This window comes from Microcaecilia unicolor, chromosome 8 (genome assembly GCF_901765095.1).
Source record: "Microcaecilia unicolor chromosome 8, aMicUni1.1, whole genome shotgun sequence".
NCBI lineage: Eukaryota > Metazoa > Chordata > Amphibia > Gymnophiona > Siphonopidae > Microcaecilia > Microcaecilia unicolor.
The window spans coordinates 91626835-91646854 of NC_044038.1; the positions used below are offsets into that span (position 1 = coordinate 91626835).

At 43.9% G+C, this 20020-nt stretch overlaps 1 protein-coding gene across 1 annotated transcript in view; it reads left to right on the forward strand.

Annotated features, from left to right (window-relative positions):
• Nucleotides 1-20020, forward strand: part of LOC115476747 (zinc finger and BTB domain-containing protein 16-A-like) — a 375007-nt gene that overhangs the window by 303621 nt on the left and 51366 nt on the right. The window contains exon 6 of the mRNA XM_030213317.1: nt 14873-15040. Within this exon, the coding sequence (XP_030069177.1) occupies nt 14873-15040 (168 nt within the window). The remainder of the gene's footprint in view (nt 1-14872; nt 15041-20020) is intronic.

Below are 20020 nucleotides of genomic sequence, written 5' to 3' on the forward strand. Positions count from 1 at the left end.
ACTCATGGCAGGCTCAATGCGGCAGGCAATGGAGGGTTAAGTGACTTGCCCAGAGTCACAAGGAGCTGCCTGTGCCGGGAATCAAACTCAGTTCCTCAGTTCCCCAGGACCAAAGTCCACCACCCTAACCACTAGGCCACTCCTCCACAGATGTCTTGTTCTCTATTGTAGACTTGTGATGTTGAAAATTAAAGAAACTTTTTTTTTATGAAGGCCTCAGCTTGGCGGAGTCATGGGGTACTCTTTAGTTTTAGCCTCCATTCTCCAATCGTCACTAGTCTTCAAGTATGTTTTTATATCTGTATGTTTTATAAAAATTTTTAAAACTTTTAAATAGTTTTCTTGCTTGTTAGAAAATATATTATGTGGAATGTTATGACTGAAATCATTGCATTATGCATTTTTATAGGGGACATAACCTTGATGCAGCCAAACGGCAAAAGATGATGTCGTATCGGACAAGATATCCCCTTGAGAAGAGATTTATCTAAGCTAAGTGCTATTGAAGCAGTAATTTGCTATAAGTGTGTCACAGTCCCAGGCTTTAAACAAACAGTTACGGACTCTGGAACAACGTGAGCCCTTGGCCTACTGTCGTCGAGCGGCAGCAGGAGGCAAAACCCCCCAACCAGGACTGGACAGGATTCAGGATGTTCAAGCAGGATTCAGAATACTCAAACAGGCTTGGCTGGAACAGGATTCAGGATTCTCACACAAGCTTGGCTGGAACAAGATTCAGGATTCTCAAACATTCAGGATTCTCACACAAGCTTGGCTGGAACAGGATTCAGGATTCTCAAACAAACAGGATTCAGGATTCTTAAACTGGGCGGACACAAGCAGAGTCAGAACTAAAGCTGAAGGCTTGCAGGGCAGACACAAGCAGGATGGGAACTGAAGCTAAAGACAAACAGGGCAGACACAAAGCTGACCCACACAGACAAACAACAGAACTAAGGCTGAAGGTAGAGGGGACTAGAGCAAGCAAGGCATACTAGGCAGGACACAAAGCTAACCCACACAGACAAACAGAGAAGAACAGAAGCAGAAGTGCACACAGGCACCCTAAACAAGAAATCAAGACAGAAGTGCCCATGGGCACACAGACTATGAACAAGGCAACAAGAAATCAATACAGAAGTGCCCACGGGCACACAGACTAGAACAAGGCAGAAGTGCTACACTGCACACGGACCAACCTGGAGACCTTTGGCATTGCAAAGGCCCCGAATGAAAGTCCAAACAAAAAAAACAGCACCATGGGCCTTTAAAAATGGAACACAGTTCTTTAATGAATGAGCCTTGACAAAAAGACCCAACACTGGCCGTGTTTTGGTGCGTTTGGATACAGAAAGTGAAAGTGCCTTGGTGCTTTGTAGCTTTTACTATATGAGACATGGAGTAAGGAATAATATATTGTAAAGGAATATATTCGAGTTATTCCCCACGTTTTCCACGTCATCATTGTGACCCCTGACGCAGGTGCTAGTCACCGAAACACGGCCCGTGTCGGGTCTTTTTGTCAAGGCTCATTCATTAAAGAACTGTGTTCCATTTTTAAAGGCCCGTGGTGCTGTTTTTTTTGTTCGGACTTTAGTTTGTACTTAGTTCCCTCTCTTTTGTTATACCCGAATGAAAGTTCACCACTTCCTTATAAATAGGACAGAGGCAGGAAATACACTGAACACCAAAGTGAGGTTTGAAACACACAGGAAAGAAACAACAATGCAGACAGGAGCCAGCTCAGATGACCATTGGGACATAAGGTGAGTCAAAGAGGGATCACGACCATGGTCACGACAAAGTGGAACAAAAAACTTTCTATGTTTGAATGTCTCATGCAATTGAGGTTTTGAACGCTAAAAGAAAACTATTTAAAAGTTTTAAAAAATTTATAAAACATACAGCTATAAAAACATACTTGAAGACCAGTGACGATTGGAGAGTGGAGGCTAAAACTAAAGAGTGCCCCATGACTCCACCAAGTTGAGGTCTTCATAAAAAAAAGGTTTCTTTAATTTTCAACATCACAAGTCTAGAATCGTTAAGTTTGAAAGATATTGTCTGATGGACTTATGCTAAACATAGGATCTTGAATTGAGTTTGTTCTCTATTGGACACATTCAGTTGTGGCTGCCTGGGGGGGGGGGGGGGGGGGGGGGGGGAAGAGGCCCTGAGAATGGATGTGTGCATCCCTCATGGTCAACGGCTCCCCATTCTGTGCATGTTCTCTGGATTCAAATGTTACCTCTGTTTTCACCAGGTTCATGGGTATCCACATCTGGTAGCTTTTCTCCCGCTTTGCACTTCATGTATCTCCCCAGTAGGTTCCATCCTTCTTTATGTGGTGAACCCCAGTCCCCTTTTATGAAGTGCCCACCCATTCTTAAGGTTGTTGGGGGTGGGTAGAGGGGAAGCATATATGCACTGAATGTGTTTTCCACATTATTGAACACAGTCCTACAATCCTCCATAGTATGCACCGAATGTGTTTTCCACATTATTGAACACAGTCCTACAATCCTCCATAGTTATGGAACAACAACATTTGTAAATTCAATCCTGCAAACCATTTTCTAGGTGGCCCCATGTGCGTGCCTACCACAGGCTTGAGCCCTTAAGTCATGGTGAGGGAGAGAGGTTCTCGTTACAGTTCCTGTTCTAAATTACCTGCAGGTGGCTACAGCGTGGTGCCTATATAATTCCCCTAGCCTGTGCCCTTCTGTACCTGATTTATTATATTGCAATTGTGAAGTAATCCATCTAATGCTTTCACTATTGTTTCCCCTTTTCTCCTCAACAGTATATACCATTGCTGATACATTCAATGTGCAAAGATGGCCCAGTTGTTTGTAGGCACTTCCAGGCCCTCACCAATGTTGGTTGTTTGTGGGTAAGGTTGTCTGCTGAACAGAGAGCAAGCAATAGTCTAGGCACTGCCTATGCTTATCTGCAAGTTTGTACTTCACAGATTGCTAGTGCTAGACAACATACCTATTATTTAGACAGCTCTGTGCTGTGGGGCTGTATGGTAAGGGGGGAGAGGCTGGATGGGCATTTCTGTTCCTCAACAGAAATGCCCATCCAACCTCCCCCCCCTTACCATACAGCCACGCAGCTTGGAAGGAACAGATGTCCTTCTACATGGCCACACTTATGACACATACAGTTGACCTGTGATGCAACCCAGATTGCTGCCTCCTCTTACATCAACCCCAGCATTTGATAATACCACATATGTAGTGCACAAAATAGAGACACACCCTGGTAAGCAAAAAAACATGAAACATCTGTATTAAAGGTATAAAAAATAACTATATACAATATATTTGTTTTAAATGTCATTCAATGGAGACTTTCTCCTCCTCCCTCAATGGCCCTCTGTAGGAGGTGCCTCTGTGCTGCAAAGTGCTGCTCAGTGGAGCGCTGCAGCAGCATTGTTGTGCTCTGCTGCTGCTGGTGGTGATGCTGCTGGTTGTGCATCTCCCCCTCCTCTTCCTCCCCCCCCCCCCAAAAGGAGGCATATCCTGCCAGGGGTCTGGGACATTGGACACCTCCCATTCCCCTGGCTCCACCACCACACACTGGCGCCCTTCCACCGCCACTGCCTCCTCCTTGCCTGCTGGGGCGACTGCTGCCTCCTGCTCCTCCACTTGGCGCTGCTGCTGGTGCTCCTACCACTCTGTGTGTGTAAAAGGTTTGTCCTTGAGATCATCACATCCAACATGGCTTGCATAGTGCAGGAGCTGGCTGGCATCAGGCTGGGGGTGGGGAAAGGTGTGGTTAGTGCCCTGGGGTATAGGCCTGGAGAGATGCATGAGATGACATGACAGGAAACCCTGGAAGCTGGTCTGACAAGGAATATACAGGATGTGTTGGCAGGGCACACTCATTCCTCAGCAGCATGTTAGCATTTTGCGTTGTGACTATGGTTGGATGACCAGTTTTCGTGTGGGGGGGAGGGGGGGTGGAAGCACAATTTATTTAAATTACTTTAAAATCATGCTATGACATCCACTAATAGCAGGACCTCAGGCAGGAATACTATGAAACATTATCCACCCCAGAAAGGGGGATACAGAAGTGAGGCACCCTTCCCTGCCATAGCTGTTGCAATGTCACCCATTCCTTTGCATGTATCTCATTCATCTCAGAGGAGGTTAGTTGGAAGTTGCAGCCACACTCATGGAAGGGTACCTGCAACCTCAGGTGTTATGACTTACTATTTGCCTATTAGCCACATGGAAACTGATATTGTACATGAAATTTGCATTATGAAATAAATAAATACATTTACAAATGACTACAGATGCCCTGTTTATAATACTTACCTCGAGCCCTGAGGCACTGTTGCACGCTCCTAATCGTTGCAGGGCTCTCCCTATGTATTTGGCGGAATCTCCGCCTTAGTGATTCGAGGTCCCCATGTATCCCAAATCTTCTGTAAGATTCTAGTTTGTACACCAGGAGTCAGGGGATGGCCCTTCTTGCCTTCACAACACAAATTCCTTTGGAAGCCAAATTGGAGACACACAACACTGATGGGGGGGGGGGGGGCATTACATTGGTACAGGTGATGTAATTGAGGTGGACATGAGGACAGAGAGTACCATTTCTGTCAGCATTGCAGGGATGTGGGAATGGTTTTCCTTTCTAGTACATTGATTCTATTAATGGATGTGCATGTGCACATATCACTGATTATACCTGAATGCAGACTACAGTTAGTGCTTACATTGCTGAGGGAGCTCTTATATGTGGTGGTACAGGAAGGGGACCTGATAGCCAAAGCCCAGTGCTGGGGGGGGGGGGGGGGGGGGCATTCCCAAACAGTTACCTTTCCAAAGTGTCCCTTATTAGAGTCCATGCTCTAATAGAGATGGTCTTTGGGGGCAGATGGTGGTGATGCATGAAGAGGCACCGTCTGTGCCTCAGGCAAAGTTGCACTAGGCACAGGCTTTCTGCCACACTGAAATTGGGCTCTCTTTGCAGTGCCATGTTTCTCAGTGAATAAACGTTGTAAAATGTGCAGCACCTTATATGGACATCCAACACGTACGAATGTCATTACATCACAGCTCCATATATGGACGGTCATCATGTGGATGGCCATCATGTACATGGACATCTTCACACGTGCGGAGCCTTATATGGATGATTTAGGTATGCGAATGTCTTTATATATACAATGCAAAATATGAACGTTCACAGTACCTGGATGTCCCGCAAGTACAGTGGACGTTTGTAGCTGGCGACATTTGCCTTATAGACATCCTTCGGCAGTTGTGCTGGAAAGACGTCCTTTTTACTGTACTTTGGACATCTCTAATTTAGTCATTTTGCAGTGCGATTTTGGAATGTCTAAGAATGTCTATACTATCTTTCCATTATGCCTACCTGATTTTGGACGTTTTTGTTAGGACGTCCAAATTCAGACTTAGATGTCCTATCGAAAATGCCCCTCCATGTAACTAATAGTATTTATAAGTTGTGCTTATTGTTTGGTGACACACCAATGACTCGCTCTTGCTTCACCCATGTGTGTGCCCCCTTGCAGTTCATTCAATAGCACTTAGGCGCTACCTTACAGAATCTAGTGAATATATGTGTGTCACTGCTGATTATTGCTGTCAATGACACGCCCAAGTGGCGTATAATTCTAGGTGTCAGTACAAGAGAGGCTTGATAGATCCAGAAGAAGTAATGGTATAAGATGCAGGTTTTATTAAAAGAGCCTGGAGATCACGTGATGTGTTGAAGAGAGCGGAGGTGGAACAGCTCTACTCCTAGGCCGAACCCTCCCCACCGACCATAACGATTGAAGTTATACTCCAAACTAATTAAAATTCCAAACATGAAGATTGCGCGAGTGCATGGACAACTTTGTTACTCGCATTGATCTTCCCATGTCTCACTTTAGACAGGTGGGAATAGGTTGGGGTGCAGAGATGGGTAGGGGGCAGAAGGGCATTGGGGGGGGGGGAGGGGAAGGGAGCAAAACCATAGAAGGAGGGTTAATAAGGGTAGATCTCAATTAGTGACCATGACACATATCTTATTTAGGAGATCCTTGCATACTTCAGGAGGAATGGGGATGGGATTAACACCACATAGAGCCTTAGGTGAGGCTGGGCACCTGAGGCAGATAAGGCAAAGTACTTGGCAATGTTGCAGTTTCCAGTTTAAAGCACATTAAAACAATCCGATTTGCTTCCTGGAATGTGGGAGGCATAATGACCCCAATTAAGGAGACAAAAATCTTAGCAAGCCTCAAAAGACACAAAGTAGATGTTGGATGTCTCCAGGAGACAAAATTAACAGAGGACGAACACAACAAACTGAAGAGACAATGGGTGGGGGAGGTTTACGGAGCATCCTCGGGAGATCGTAAAGGAGGAGTGGCAGTGCTAATACGCAAAGGGTCTGGGGCCAAAACAGAACTAGTGAGAGCAGATCCGAAGGGACGCTATGTCTTAGTAAGGCTATGGATCCAGGAGAGAACCTTTCTACTTTTAGGAATATACGGGTCCAATACTTATGACCCAAAATTTTACCCGAGTCTTGTCCAGCTGTGCCTCCAGTATAAGTCAGCTCCCCTGATAGTAATGGGTGACTTTAATTTAGTAGCCGATCCTACTGCAGACCGTTCTAACCCGAGAGTGGCTTCTAGAGGAGGGACCCGGGTGCATGCTTTAACATCATTTCAACGATCACTTAACCTGGTGGACACTTGGCGCAGCTTACACCCCGGGAAGCGCGACTTTACCCATCTATCTAGGGCCCATGGTACGCTCTCCAGAATAGACTACATATTTATAGCCCAGAAGGCATTTCCATGAGTGTTGGTCGCTGAAATAGGCCCGGAGGAGATATCGGACCACTCCATTTTATGGATGGATGTGGAGGTGCCCGGTTTTTACCAGCAGGGCGGGAGATGGAGGTTCCCTAGCTATCTTTTCCACAATAGTGAACTGAAAGAGTTTGTTAGTTGAAAATGGGAGGATTATGTCCATAACAATAGGGAATATATAGATAGACCTGGTCTGTTCTGGAATGCTGCCAAAGCAGTTCTTCGAGGAGAACTAATTGCTTTTATCCATGCTAGGAATAAAAAACAATCAGCAGCAATAGTAAGTCTCGAACAGAGCCTTAAGAAAGCTAAAACCCAATATATCAAGCAACCGACCCAAAGAAATAGAGAACAACTTAGAGCGATACAGGTGACACTTAACGCCCTACTACATGAACGAGGCAAGAGGTTCTTAGCCCATCAACAATTCAAATTTCGTAGATTTGGAAATAGACCTGGAGCGATGCTTGCAAATTTAGTTTCAGCATGGAGGCCACGCAAACCGATAGTCACACTTCAGGATGAGGCTGGGCATACTCATAATAAGAGCGAGGAAATAGCGGAGATTTTGACAAAATTCTTCACCAAGCTTTATAGTTCTCCTGGAGACCCTACAGAAGTGGAGATACACAACCTTTTGGAAAAGGCAGGACTCCCTAGGCTAACAGATAGGGAGCGAGCAGATTTAGAAAGGCCCTTAGACGGCCGGGAGATCCAGGAGGTTATAAAGACTTTGCCCCTGGGAATGGCACCCGGACCTGATGGGTATTCTGGGGAATTTTATAAATTTCTACCCCATTCCTTCTATCCGGTGATATGCGGGTATTACGAGCAGGTGGCTAGAGATGGGCACTTCCAGGAACATGCAAATATGGCCCTGATCTCATTGATTTTGAAGCCTGGGCGGTCTGAACAACAGGCGAATTCCTGTAGGCCCATTTCATTAATAAATGTTGACTTAAAAATTTTGGCCAAGATCCTTGCAAACAGACTGTCGAGCATTTTACCTAGATTAGTGGACGAGGAGCAAGTGGGCTTTGTCAAGTCCAGACAGGCAGCCAAAAATGTCCGCCGATTGTTGTTAGCAACGGCAATTGGACAGTTGACAGAAACCCCCACGTCTCTGTATTCATTGGATGCAGAGAAAGCATTTGATCAGGTGGGATGGTTCTACTTGTTCCAAGTCCTAAGCTATATGGGATTTGGGGGCTGGTATTACCAAGCCATCTCAGCTTTATACTCAAATCCGGTAGCCTCTGTGATAGTAAATTGGATTAGAGCTAAACCATTTGAGATTTTCAGGGGTACCAGGCAGGGCTGCCCTTTATCGCCTGCACTGTTTATTTTGTCATTAGAACCACTTCTGAGACTCATAAAGAAGGAGGGGGGAATCCCCAGGGTACAGGTGGGGGATGAAGTCATCAATGCCCTAGCCTTTGCAGACGATCTGCTGATAGTGTCTAGCCAGCCACATGATTCCTTAAATGAGCTGTTGAGGCTGACTCGGGAATTTGGACGAGTGTCGGGTTTTACCCTGAACACTCAAAAATCACTAGCCATGGCCATATACCCGAGCAAAGCCCATCAAGAGGGGGGAGACTGTCCCATAACTAACATAGAAGGGAAGATCAAGTATTTAGGAACTTATATTCCGCAGGATTTAACCAAGCTATATCAAGAAAATGTGGAGCCACTTTTAGAGACAACTCGTTTAAAGCTTAGACTGTGGGGAAAACTATCCACTATCCTTCACTGGACGAATTGCCATATTTAATATGATGATTGCGCCAAAGTGGATTTACAAATTCCAGACTCTTCCGTTATTTTTAAAAACAGAAGATGAAAACCGTCTAAACCGACACATACAAAGATTTCTATGGAAGGGACGAAAAGCACGTATCCCGATAAAAACTTTACAAATATCACGAGAGTATGGAGGCATGGGCCTACTCAGCATCAGATATCTCACGGTTGCCGGTGGTATGCGCCATATCTCTGACTGGTTTAGGTCCACCTCAGATTTTTCCGCAACCAATTTGGAACTCACTCTGACTCAGGGAGTACACTTCAGCCACCTATTACACACAGGAGGAGGACCCATTCCAAAAGCTTTACAGCAATCGCATATACTACCCACAGCGAAGGCGATTTGGCAGTGGGTGTGTCGATAACACCGATTTTCGGGACGAGTTACACCTTTCCTATCAATATGTGACAATCCGCAGTTTACACCGGGAACCCTGCACCGCAGATTTCGACAGTGGCAGCAGAGTGGAGTGGTGTATATTCTTCAGGTGCTGACGGCAGAAGGACGCATAAAACCTTTTGTTGAACTTCAGGCCCAATATGCATTCAAGTCCGAAGACAAGTTTTATTATTGTCAACTAAAACATTACATAAACAGTCTACCCTGGGTATGCCTTACAGAGGATGTACAAGAAGAACTTTCTTCAGCTTACTCTTTGCAATCACAGGGCAGAGTGTCATCAACCATGCATCATAGACATTTAAGAGATATGACAGAAGAGCTTGACTATTCTACACTGGCAAAGTCCTGGAATGAGGAATTACATACAGAAATGACCCCTCAGGCATTGTAAGAGTACATTTATTCGATTCATAAATCCTCCAAGATGGCTTTGTACAGTGAAATGGAATACAAATTTGCTTTACGAACTTACATTCCACCTTGGAGAGCCTTCCATATGGGGGTCTCCCCGGACGGAGCATGTCCCAGATGTGGGACACAGGGAGCAACATTGGGACATATGTTTTGGACATGTAGAAAAGTTCAAAGATTCTGGAATAAAGTAACGCAAATGACTTCAAGCCTGTGGGGCGCAACATGGAGAAAGGGTCCAATGCAGCTGTTCGGTCGGCCAATAATAGTTCGCCCTGCGCCACCAGGCTTCCGGAGCTTCACACTCTCAGAGCCATAATGATGGCGAAAAAATTAATTCTCTCAGAGTGGATTACAAATAAAGAGCCAACATTACAACACTGGCGATGCCTGCTTATAGATTATATGAGGTTTGAAAAGAAAATGGCAGAGTATAAAGGGGATCGAATATTTACAGATAAAGACTTCTTTCGTATATGGACCCCGTTCTGGCAGATCATACCCTCAGAGGGTAGAGGACGTATTTTGAATATGTGAGGATAGGTCACTACAATACTATAGAGCACCAGATAGACATTACAAGGTTGAGATGGGGAGGTTCGGTGGGTGGGGGGTGGGGGGGGGAGATATAGAGGGGGAGAACTTGTGTATAGCAAGGAAGTTATAAGCATAAAGTTTGGGGGTTTTAGAATAAGAACAACTACTAGAATCAGTAACGAGAAGCAATGTTCCATAAGAGCTATAGACTAGTCGTAGAATAGAGAAGAGAATTTTATTCTTATGATGTAATGCTACTTATAAACCTGTATACTGTTGCATTATGTTGTGAAAACCAATAAAAAAATTTGAAAATAAAATTAAAAGAGCCTGACGTAGCCACGTTTGCATGGCTAGGGGCTACGTCAGGGTAAATACTGAAACATAGCATAGATAATATAAGTACAGTACAGTCTTGATTATCCAACCTTTGCTAATCCGACCATTTGGCATAACCAACAGACCCCCCCCCCCCCCCACCCGTGACATCATCACATTGCAGTTAAGAAGAGTGTGGCTTCTCTTCCTGTTTTCTGGCTTCACACGCTATAAGGAAGCCATCTTTGAGCAGAGAACATGCTTCTCTACAAGAGAACTATGCTTTGCAGCTGATACTCCTTCATGCAACCCTCACACGATTTAAGAAACGCGTGGCTTCTCTTCCTGTTTGTGATCTGAGCCCATGCTTCTATGCATGAATTTTTGGATTGAGGACCTCGCTTTTGCAGTGATGGAACTGCAGTCATGCTTTCATGCATTTGTTCTTCATGCATAAAGTATGTTTTCCATGCATTGTTTGAGGGGTTACCATTGTTTTCCATATTATCCGACTTATCGTCAGCGGGCCAGTCCTATTTAAGTCAGATAATCGAGACTGTACTGTAAGTCAAAAATTAAAACTTAAAATGATACATAACAAACATAAATATCAATCATTATAATACAAAAATAAATAACTATAGTACACAAATGTATAGAAATTCCAGATGAAAACAACCAAAATAACTAGTCTATAAAATCTGATCAGTGAGAATAAGTTGAAGGAGTTAGGTTTCTTTAGGTTTGAGAAGAAAAGACTGCATGTTGAATTGATTGCCGTCTTCCAACACATAAATAGGGGGGTCATATAGATGGTGAGGATTAGTTTTCTTCCTCTCCATATAGAACAGAGAGTATTGGTGGTGGGGAATGGCTAGGATAAATATTGGAAAGGAGTAGGTTATTGTTGGAATCTCTATCTAATGTTTTTAAGAGCAGGATAGACAATCATCTTTCTGGGGTGGTTTATGTCGATGGTTCCCAAATTTGCATGAGTCAATCAAAATCATAAAAACACAATCAAATATACCAAAACTAACGAGACAGACATGTACAGTGTGTGGGAACCAGCATAAAGTGTGTTTAATCATGCATATTATACACATGCTAGTTGTATAAAGTGCACATCATGGACTTGAGTCAAAGTGAGTTCATACCAAACGGTCAGCATTGCAAGGTACATACCAGTAGAGAGAGAGAGATAACAACAAGTTTCTTTTAGAAAGGTCAGGCACTGGTCTAAAAGCATGACAGCAGAGTTATAAAATAGGAGAATCTCACCAAACGTTAAACAATATATACAGATATATATCTATATAGATATATATAATATATATAAACATCATTAATCAAAAGGAGGCTTAAAAGATTATTGAAAACTCTTACCCAGGCAACTAGCAGGCACTTACAGCAGCTATTGCTTATAGCATAGCAGTGTATGAAAGAGACATGAAATAAAAGGTGTCTTATATACGTCCTGCTCACAATGGGTCAATAATTTAAAGTAAATAGAAATATCTCCAAAATGATTTAAAAATAATCAGGGTTTATGAAGGAGCACCTCTGCTACCTAATCATACTACCAAAAAACTGGTTCAAAAACTAAAAACAGGTCTAAAATCATTTAACAACATCAGTCGAAATGTGGCCACGTTAGGCTCTTTTAATAAAACCTTGGGTTATAAAGAAACCTTGTCTTCATGATCTATATAATTCTAGGTGCCTGTTTCTACAATTGCCTCCAATAAAACTGCATACAACAGAAAACAGACACGTTCGCCTATACCAAAATACAGCAACACTCTGGGGAAATCAAAATCTCAGGTTCCAATCATAAAATAAATGATCCCTAAGCAATACTGTTTAAACTCCTTCAAATCAATTTTACTCTATATTCTGGGGGGGGGGGGGGGGGGTGTGATCTTATCCTGGGTCACAAGTGAGATTCAATCCTGTCAATGAATGCACAAAATGTACCCAGTTGGAGACAATTACCCAAAGAGTAACTGCAGGACCAGAACACTTTCTGGTGTCCCTTATATTTCCAGCCCTTTATCTTTCCCAGGTGACATTCTTGAATACCCTTCAATAAACATACACTTCCTACATCTCATTCTCCTCCATGACAAACAAACATGCTTCTTGGACTACCTCACCATGTCGCCATTCATAAGTAATCAACAATCCTTCGTGTTTAGTCTCCATCTCAGTCATCTGCAATCTGTTCCTTCACATCTCTCCAAGCTCTTAAGTCTATGTTCAGATGACAAATGAGGAAATCTACTGACTTTTGTTGTACAAAACTGGATTTAATTGAATGGTTCTGTGCCATTATCTCTATTACTACTACTACTATTTAGCATTTCTATAGCGCTACAAGGTGTACGCAGCGCTGCACAAACATAGAAGAAAGACAGTCCCTGATCAAAGAGCTTACAATCTAATAGACAAAAAATAAAGAAAGCAAATCAATCAATTAATGTGTACAGGAAGGAGGAGAGGAGGGTAGGTGGAGGCGAGTGGTTACGAGTCAAAAGCAATGTTAAAGAGGTGGGCTTTCAGTCTAGATTTAAAGGTGGCCAAGGATGGGGCAAGACGTAGGGGCTCAGGAAGTTTATTCCAGGCGTAGGGTGCAGCGAGATAGAAGGCGTGAAGTCTAGAGTTGGCAGTAGTGGAGAAGGGAACAGATAAGAAGGATTTATCCATGGAGCGGAGTGCACGGGAAGGGATGTAGGGAAGGACGAGTGTGGAGAGATACTGGGGAGCAGCAGAGTGAGTACATTTATAGGTTAGTAGAAGAAGTTTGAACAGGATGCGAAAACGGATAGGGAGCCAGTGAAGCGACTTGAGGAGAGGGGTAGTATGAGTAAAGCGACCCTGGCAGAAGACGAGACGGGCAGCAGAGTTTTGAACCGATTGAAGAGGGGAGAGGTGACTAAGTGACTAGTCTTGTTCTGAAAGGTTATTAAAAACCACGTTCTGCTCTAATTGATCATGAAAATTCAATGCTGATTCCCAAGACCCTTCTGCCCCTGGAGGGCTTACAAGTTTAAAGTTTTATTAAAATTTACTATCCCGCCCAAAAGTATGTGCTGCCTGGGTGGCTTACAGTCTAAAAGCTAAGGGAGACATAGCAATCAAGATTCAACAACACACAATAGGAAAAGAGGGTGGAACTACAATCTTTGATAGGATAGGAGGGGAGAAAGCACAAAAGGCTTGCATTTGTGTATTCTAGAGTCCCGCAGCCAGCCCTGCTCAGTCACCAGAGAGTGAAATGAAAAGAAAAAAAGTTAAGAGTAAGCATCCTGAAATAAAGAAGTTTTAAGGGAGGCCTTAAATTGAGCTAGAGATGATTACTGTCATAAGTGTTGTGGTAGGGTGTTCCAAAGTTCTTTGCCCTGTACCGATAATGTGGAATGTCTAGTATGTTCATTAATAACTTCCCTGAAGATCAGTACGTTGAGATGATTTTGATGCACTGATCTGAGTGTTTGTACCTGATACAGTGAAGGGTTAAGTGACTTGCCCAAGATTAGAAGGAGCAGCTGGAGGATTGGTTGTCAGCCCCATGCTCAAACGATTAGGCTAGTCCTCCACTTCTTGATCCTAAAAATCTTTTTTTCTTTACTTTTACATTGAAGCCATTCAATATGAAATTATTAGCATGAAATATTGCTCAAAAGATATTCACAGTATACCATAAGAATAATTTTGATAGCCTCTGCCTTTATGCCCAGAATTCTTTTCATTCATCCTGGGGTGGCTTTTCAGCCTTCACCAGTAGGGAATACTCAGTTCAGCTGGTCTTGCAGGATGTATGTTAGTTAATACGGTACATCAGTATTTAAGGGGTCCTTTTACTAATGCTCTCTGAAAAATGGCTTGCGGTAGTGTAGGCGCGGGTTTGGGCCAGCGCCAATTCATTTTTTAGTGCGTCTGTAAAAAAGGCCTTTTTTTCCTAAAATGGACATGCGGCAAAATCAAAATTGCCGCGCGTCCATTTTGGGTCTGAGACCTTACCACCAGCCATTGACCTAGACGTAAAGATTCATGCGGTAACCAGGTGGTAATGACCTACGCGCGCCAAATGCCACTTGGCATATGTCCGTTACACGCTCCCAAAATAAAAAATATTTTTCAGACGCATGTATCTGACGCACACGAAAAATGAAATTACCACAAGAGCCACACGGTAGTCAGGCGGTAACTCCATTTTGGCGCGCGTTGACGCTTACGCGGCTTAGTAAAAGGGCCCCTAAGTTTCTTCTCTGATGGGACAGATTTGTTTGTATTTTTCTCAACAGAGTGCATCCTTAAAGACTGCATTATCCACTGTAAGCTTCTTTAAGGAAACCCTTTAGATTTTCTCATCTTGTTTTATGTTTCCTTTTCTATCTTTTTTTTTTGTTTATTTTTACTCATTCCTTTCATATCTTCCCCTGCCCTGCTTCTTTCATCCTCTTGTCTCCTACTTTCTTTGTTCTCTCTTTTATGTCTCTTTCACCCTACCCTCTGTCCCCTCACCACTACTGTTGCTCCTCTAGGTAACCATCATTATGAGTGTGAATTCTGCGGGCGATACTTCAGAGATGAAATTTTGCTAAAGAATCACAAGCGTGTACATGCTGGAGAGAAGCCCTATGAATGTAATAGATGTGGGAAGAAATTCAGCCTCAAGCATCAGCTGGAGACACACCTCCGTGTGCACACAGGTACTATGGAAACAAAGATACCCTCCCTCATTTATATTGGACTCTGAAAGAGTTTTGGTTAAGTAGTGTTTTCCTATCTGGGATTGGTCTTGCCACAGTCATAAAAGGGATGGGAGTATGATAGTTATACATATTACAAGGAGTTTTCTATCACAAAATTATCCATGGACATTGGTGATTTTGCTGGTATTCTAGTATTAACTAATGTAATTTCTCTCTGCATGGTTTACAGTCCTTCTAGACTTCTAGGGTTTTATTGTTCTCCTTGCCTTGAGTTAATTTTATCTTTTCCTACTGGCTTAGATAAATTGCGTATCTTAGATTTTAATTTACTTTTGACCTGTCTGCTGTACTCTTTGCTCAATGCAATCATTTCTTGTTTGACACTTTGGCTGAGTTTAGTATTTTGCATATTGTATCAGATGCCACTTGTAAGGCTGGTCATCTTTTAGACTTGATGGCAGCAAAAGGAGTAGTGTAATCAGCAGGGCTGTTTCACAAAGGAACAGAAGGATGAGAAATGTAATGAATAAAACCTTTATTCTTCAAGACCCAACACAGCACTGTGTTTCGGCATAAAGCCTACATCTGTGGTCTAAAAACAATAGGCATACATTAGAAACATAAATACAACATATAGAAAAATGTAAAATTATATTAAAATACATATTTATTTATTGTGCACTTGTATCCCACATTTTCCCACTCATGCAGGCACAATGTGGCTCACAAAAAATTAAGAAAATTTACAGTGTAAGGGAATAGTGCAAGAGGACAAAGAATAGACAAAGGGAGCAGTATCTAACAATGGGAAACTAAGGAGGGTAGGAAACAAGAAGAGTACATCAATTAGCTGAGTAAGTAGAGGAGTAAGTTTTAGCAAAGAAGTAGGTCTTTAGCAACTTATTAAGAGGGTGTGGTCCTCTTGTGATTTGAGGTGTTGCGGGAGAGCATTCCAGTGTTTAGGGCACCAGTAACGAAAAGAAGAGGTGAAAATCTTCTTATACTTGACACCCTTACAGGTGGGGAAGTGTAGATGGAGATAAGATCGTGCTGCAGGAGTGGCATTCCTGGGTGGGAGGTCGATCAAGGGGAGCATATAGACCGGAGCAAGCCCATAGATGATTTTGTGGGTTAAGGAGCAAAGCTTGAAAGTAATACGCTCCTGTACAGGTAGCCAATGGAGTTTGAAGCATAGGGGCTCGGCATGTACAAAACGATGTTCTCCCAGAATCAGTCTTGCGGCAGTGTTCTGGGCTGTTTGGAATTTCTTCAGTAAGGAGACCTTGCAGCCCGCATAAATTCCACTACAATAGTCCAGGTGGGAGAGGACTAGCCAGTGCACAAGTGTACAAAACAAATCCCTGGTAAGGAAGTATCTTATGCGCCGGAGCCTCCACATGGCATTGAACATTCTTCTGGTGACCAAGTGTACTTGATTATCCAACTGGAGATGCATGTCCAGGTGCACACCTAAAAGCCGCAGACTGGTGGCAATTGGAAGATCGTAGCCCTTTACTGGAAGCATAGTGTCAGTTATTTGGGTATGTGTGGATGAAAGTATGAGACATTGAGTTTTGTCCTTGTTTAATTTAAAGCGAGACACCTGTGCCCAATGCTCTATAGTGGAGAAGCAAGCTTCGATGAGGTTGGCAATTTCTGATATGGTGGTATGAAAGGGGATGCAAACGGTAATATCGTCAGCATAAATGAAAGGATTCAGGTCTAATTTGGCAGAGCTGAGGCTAAAGGCATCAACATAATATTGAATAAAGGTGGTGAAAGGGGTGAACCCTGTGGCACCCCGCAAGAGGCATTCCATGGAGCAGAAGTGACGGAGTTCACTGAGACCTGGTAAGTTCTAGTGGTCAAGAAGCCCTTATCAGTGTAAAACAGGCCCACTTATGCCAAAAGAGTCTAATAGATGCAGCAAGAGGCCATGGTCCACCATATCGAAAGCACTCGACATATCAAATTGAAGCAAGAGAACCTTTTGTCCAGTGGAGAGCTCTCATTTAAAGTTTGAGAGGAGGGTGACTAGGACAGTCTCTGTGCTAAATTGAGCACGAAAACCTGATTGTGTGTGATGGGCAGCCAGAAATTCATTGAGCTGAACGTTGACCATACTTTCCATTAACTTGGTTATCAGGGGTATCGAAGCCACTGGGCAATAGTTAGAGACGACAATTGGTTTTATATTAGGGTTCTTCGGAATAGGGGTGAGAAGAATGTTGCCATGGTCTGGCGGGAAAGACTCAGAGCTTAGCATGACGTTTAGATAGCAGGTCAGATCATCAACAAAACACCTTGGGGCAGCTTTTAGAAGATGGGTAGGACAGACGTCCAATCTACAATACTTATTGGAGAACTTTAGTAAAGCAGTGGATACGTTTTCATGTGATAGGTGGTTGAAGTTGGTCCAGGTGTGATCGGCCGGGCAGGAATCCACGGGCAAGGACAGGGATTCCAAGAAGTCGTCCACGTCGGAAAAACAACTAACAGTTGAGGACCGCAGGGTTAAGATTTTCTCTTTAAAATAGGTTGCAAGTTGGGTGAAAGAAGGAAGGTCGACACTGGCAACTTCTAGCTTTCGGGTATTGAGAAAAGAGTTTAATAGCTGATACACTTTTTTTATGTCCCGGCCATCAGATTGTAACTTAGATGAGAAGTAAGAATGCTTTGCTTGCCGGATGGCGTACTTATACTTGCGGTGACAACCTTTCCAAGCCCCAAGGGCAAGATCTGTTTTCGCCAAGCTCTTTCAAGTCTTCTTGTCTCTATTTTTAAGGCCCGAAGATCAGCGGAGAACCAGGGCGTAGAGTTACGAATATAAGAAGTTTTGAGACGTAGAGGTGCAATGGAATCCAGCAGCGCCTTGCATTTATTCTCCCAGTCAGAGAGGTAGTTGGGCGAGGCTGGCAGCAACTCCCCGCCATAACTGTAGAAGGACTTCCAGAAAAGACTGGGCTCGATGACGCCTCTGGTGTAGTACTGGTGAATCTTATGAGGTTGGGGGAAACCTGAAGCTTGCTAATGCAAGGTAAACTGTAATTTATAATGGTCAGACCAGGCCGTCTCAAACCAACTAGTATCTTGCAGGGAAAAAGTTTTGTCGTCTAAAAATTTGAAGGAGAGGAGATCCAAAGAATGCCCTTTACAATGAGATAGGCCAGTAATAGGGCAGTCGAGGTCCCAAAGTCGAAGAAAGTCTAAGAACTGAGTGGTATCGGGTGCAGCAGATTTATCTAAGTGGAGATTGAGGTCGCCCAATAGGAGCATATTTGAATTATCCAGGCAGATGTGTGAGATAAAATCCAGTAGTTCAGATTGACTGCTAGACCAAGTCACCGGAGGTCTGTAGAACAGCACACAGATTAGGTAACCATGAAGGGTGGAGTGATGTAGCTTGACTGCTGCGATTTCCAGCGAGGAAGACATAAGTTCTGATCTTGATTCTACCGTAAGGTAGGAGCGGTATATAAGTGCTAGCCCACCACCTCTTCTACCTGTCCTATCCCAGTGGATGATCTTGTAACCTTTCGGGCAGAGATCAAGAACAATGGGGTCCTTGGGTGTTCTAATCCAGGTTTCAGTAATGAACAGCATATCAAGATCCTCAGAGGTAATCCAATCAGAGATCAGTTCAGGTTTGTTCACGACGGATCTCGTATTTATATACCCCACTCGGAATTAACGGAAAGGCACTAATTTCACTCGTTTGAGCGGGGTAACTGTGCTGAGATATTGCTTGCTGAGATAGGACTTAGGTGCGAATCTCGCTGCTCCCTATGCCTGGAATAGACTCCCTGAGCCAGTACGTTAGGCTCAGTCTCTGGCTGTCTTCAAGTCTAGGCTTAAAGCCCACCTCTTTGCTACTGCTTTCGACTCCTAACCATGACTCTCTTACTCAACACCCTCACTTATCACCCCTACCACTGCAATTTCCCCACCCCTAGCTGTCTGTTCGTCTGTCCAATTTAGATTGTAAGCTCTGTTGAGCAGGGACTGTCTTTTCACGTTCATTTGTACAGCGCTGTGTAAGTCTAGTAGCGCTATAGAAATGTTTAATAGTAGTAGTAGTAGAATGAAGCAGACAGCTGGTCAAAAGGGGCTGCGGAGTGGGGCAGCATACGAGATGAAGGCCTCCTATGACCAGAGATGAGAGGAATGTGAGCATAAGATGGTTCAGTGGCAGTAAGGGCAGAGTGAATTAGGGCAAGCAGGTAGAGAATTAGTATTGAGTATGACGAGATCATGATTGTTTCAGTAAGGTGGCTGTGATAGAGGTGAGGGAGGGGTTATGGCGAATATCCAGTTGTTGAGCAGCGGTGAAAAATTAGCAGGAGGGAGGAGGCTTCAGTTAGCCAGAGGCGTGCAGAGGTGGCATGCAGGGAGAGTGGCAGGGAGAAATCCAGCGTGGCAGAAGAAAAGAATGCCCTCTGTTGCTGATGATTCAGCTGACAATTTGTAATCCATGACACACCAGTATGCATCCGATGAAGTTGGAATAACCTGGGCAGAGCACAAGCATTTAAACAGCTGTACTGAGAGTAAGGAGAAGGAGGGCAGAAGCGAGCATGGACGTCCTAACACCCTCAGCATAGACAGGACCCGGATCAGTGCAGCAGCGATCGTCTGACAGTGGGAGGGTACCAGCGAGTGTCAGTTGGTCAGCATCGGGACGGGGCTCCTCCACTGCTTAACAGTAACAGCTGATCGGCGTCGAGATGGGGCTCCTCCTCCGCAGCACAAGAACAGAGATCAGAGAAGCAGCACCGGAACCACCCACTGGCAGCAAAACGCCGGAGGGTCAACAGACGACCTCAGAAAGGTAGACACCGCTGGGCTAGAACTTGTTGTTGGCGGAGGATTTGGTGAGTGGTTGCTTCTCGACGCAGCCGGGTGGTTGAATCGGTCACAGTCCCAAGGAGGATAGTGAGCAGCTCCTGCTATGAGGACAGATTATATCGGACGCAGGGC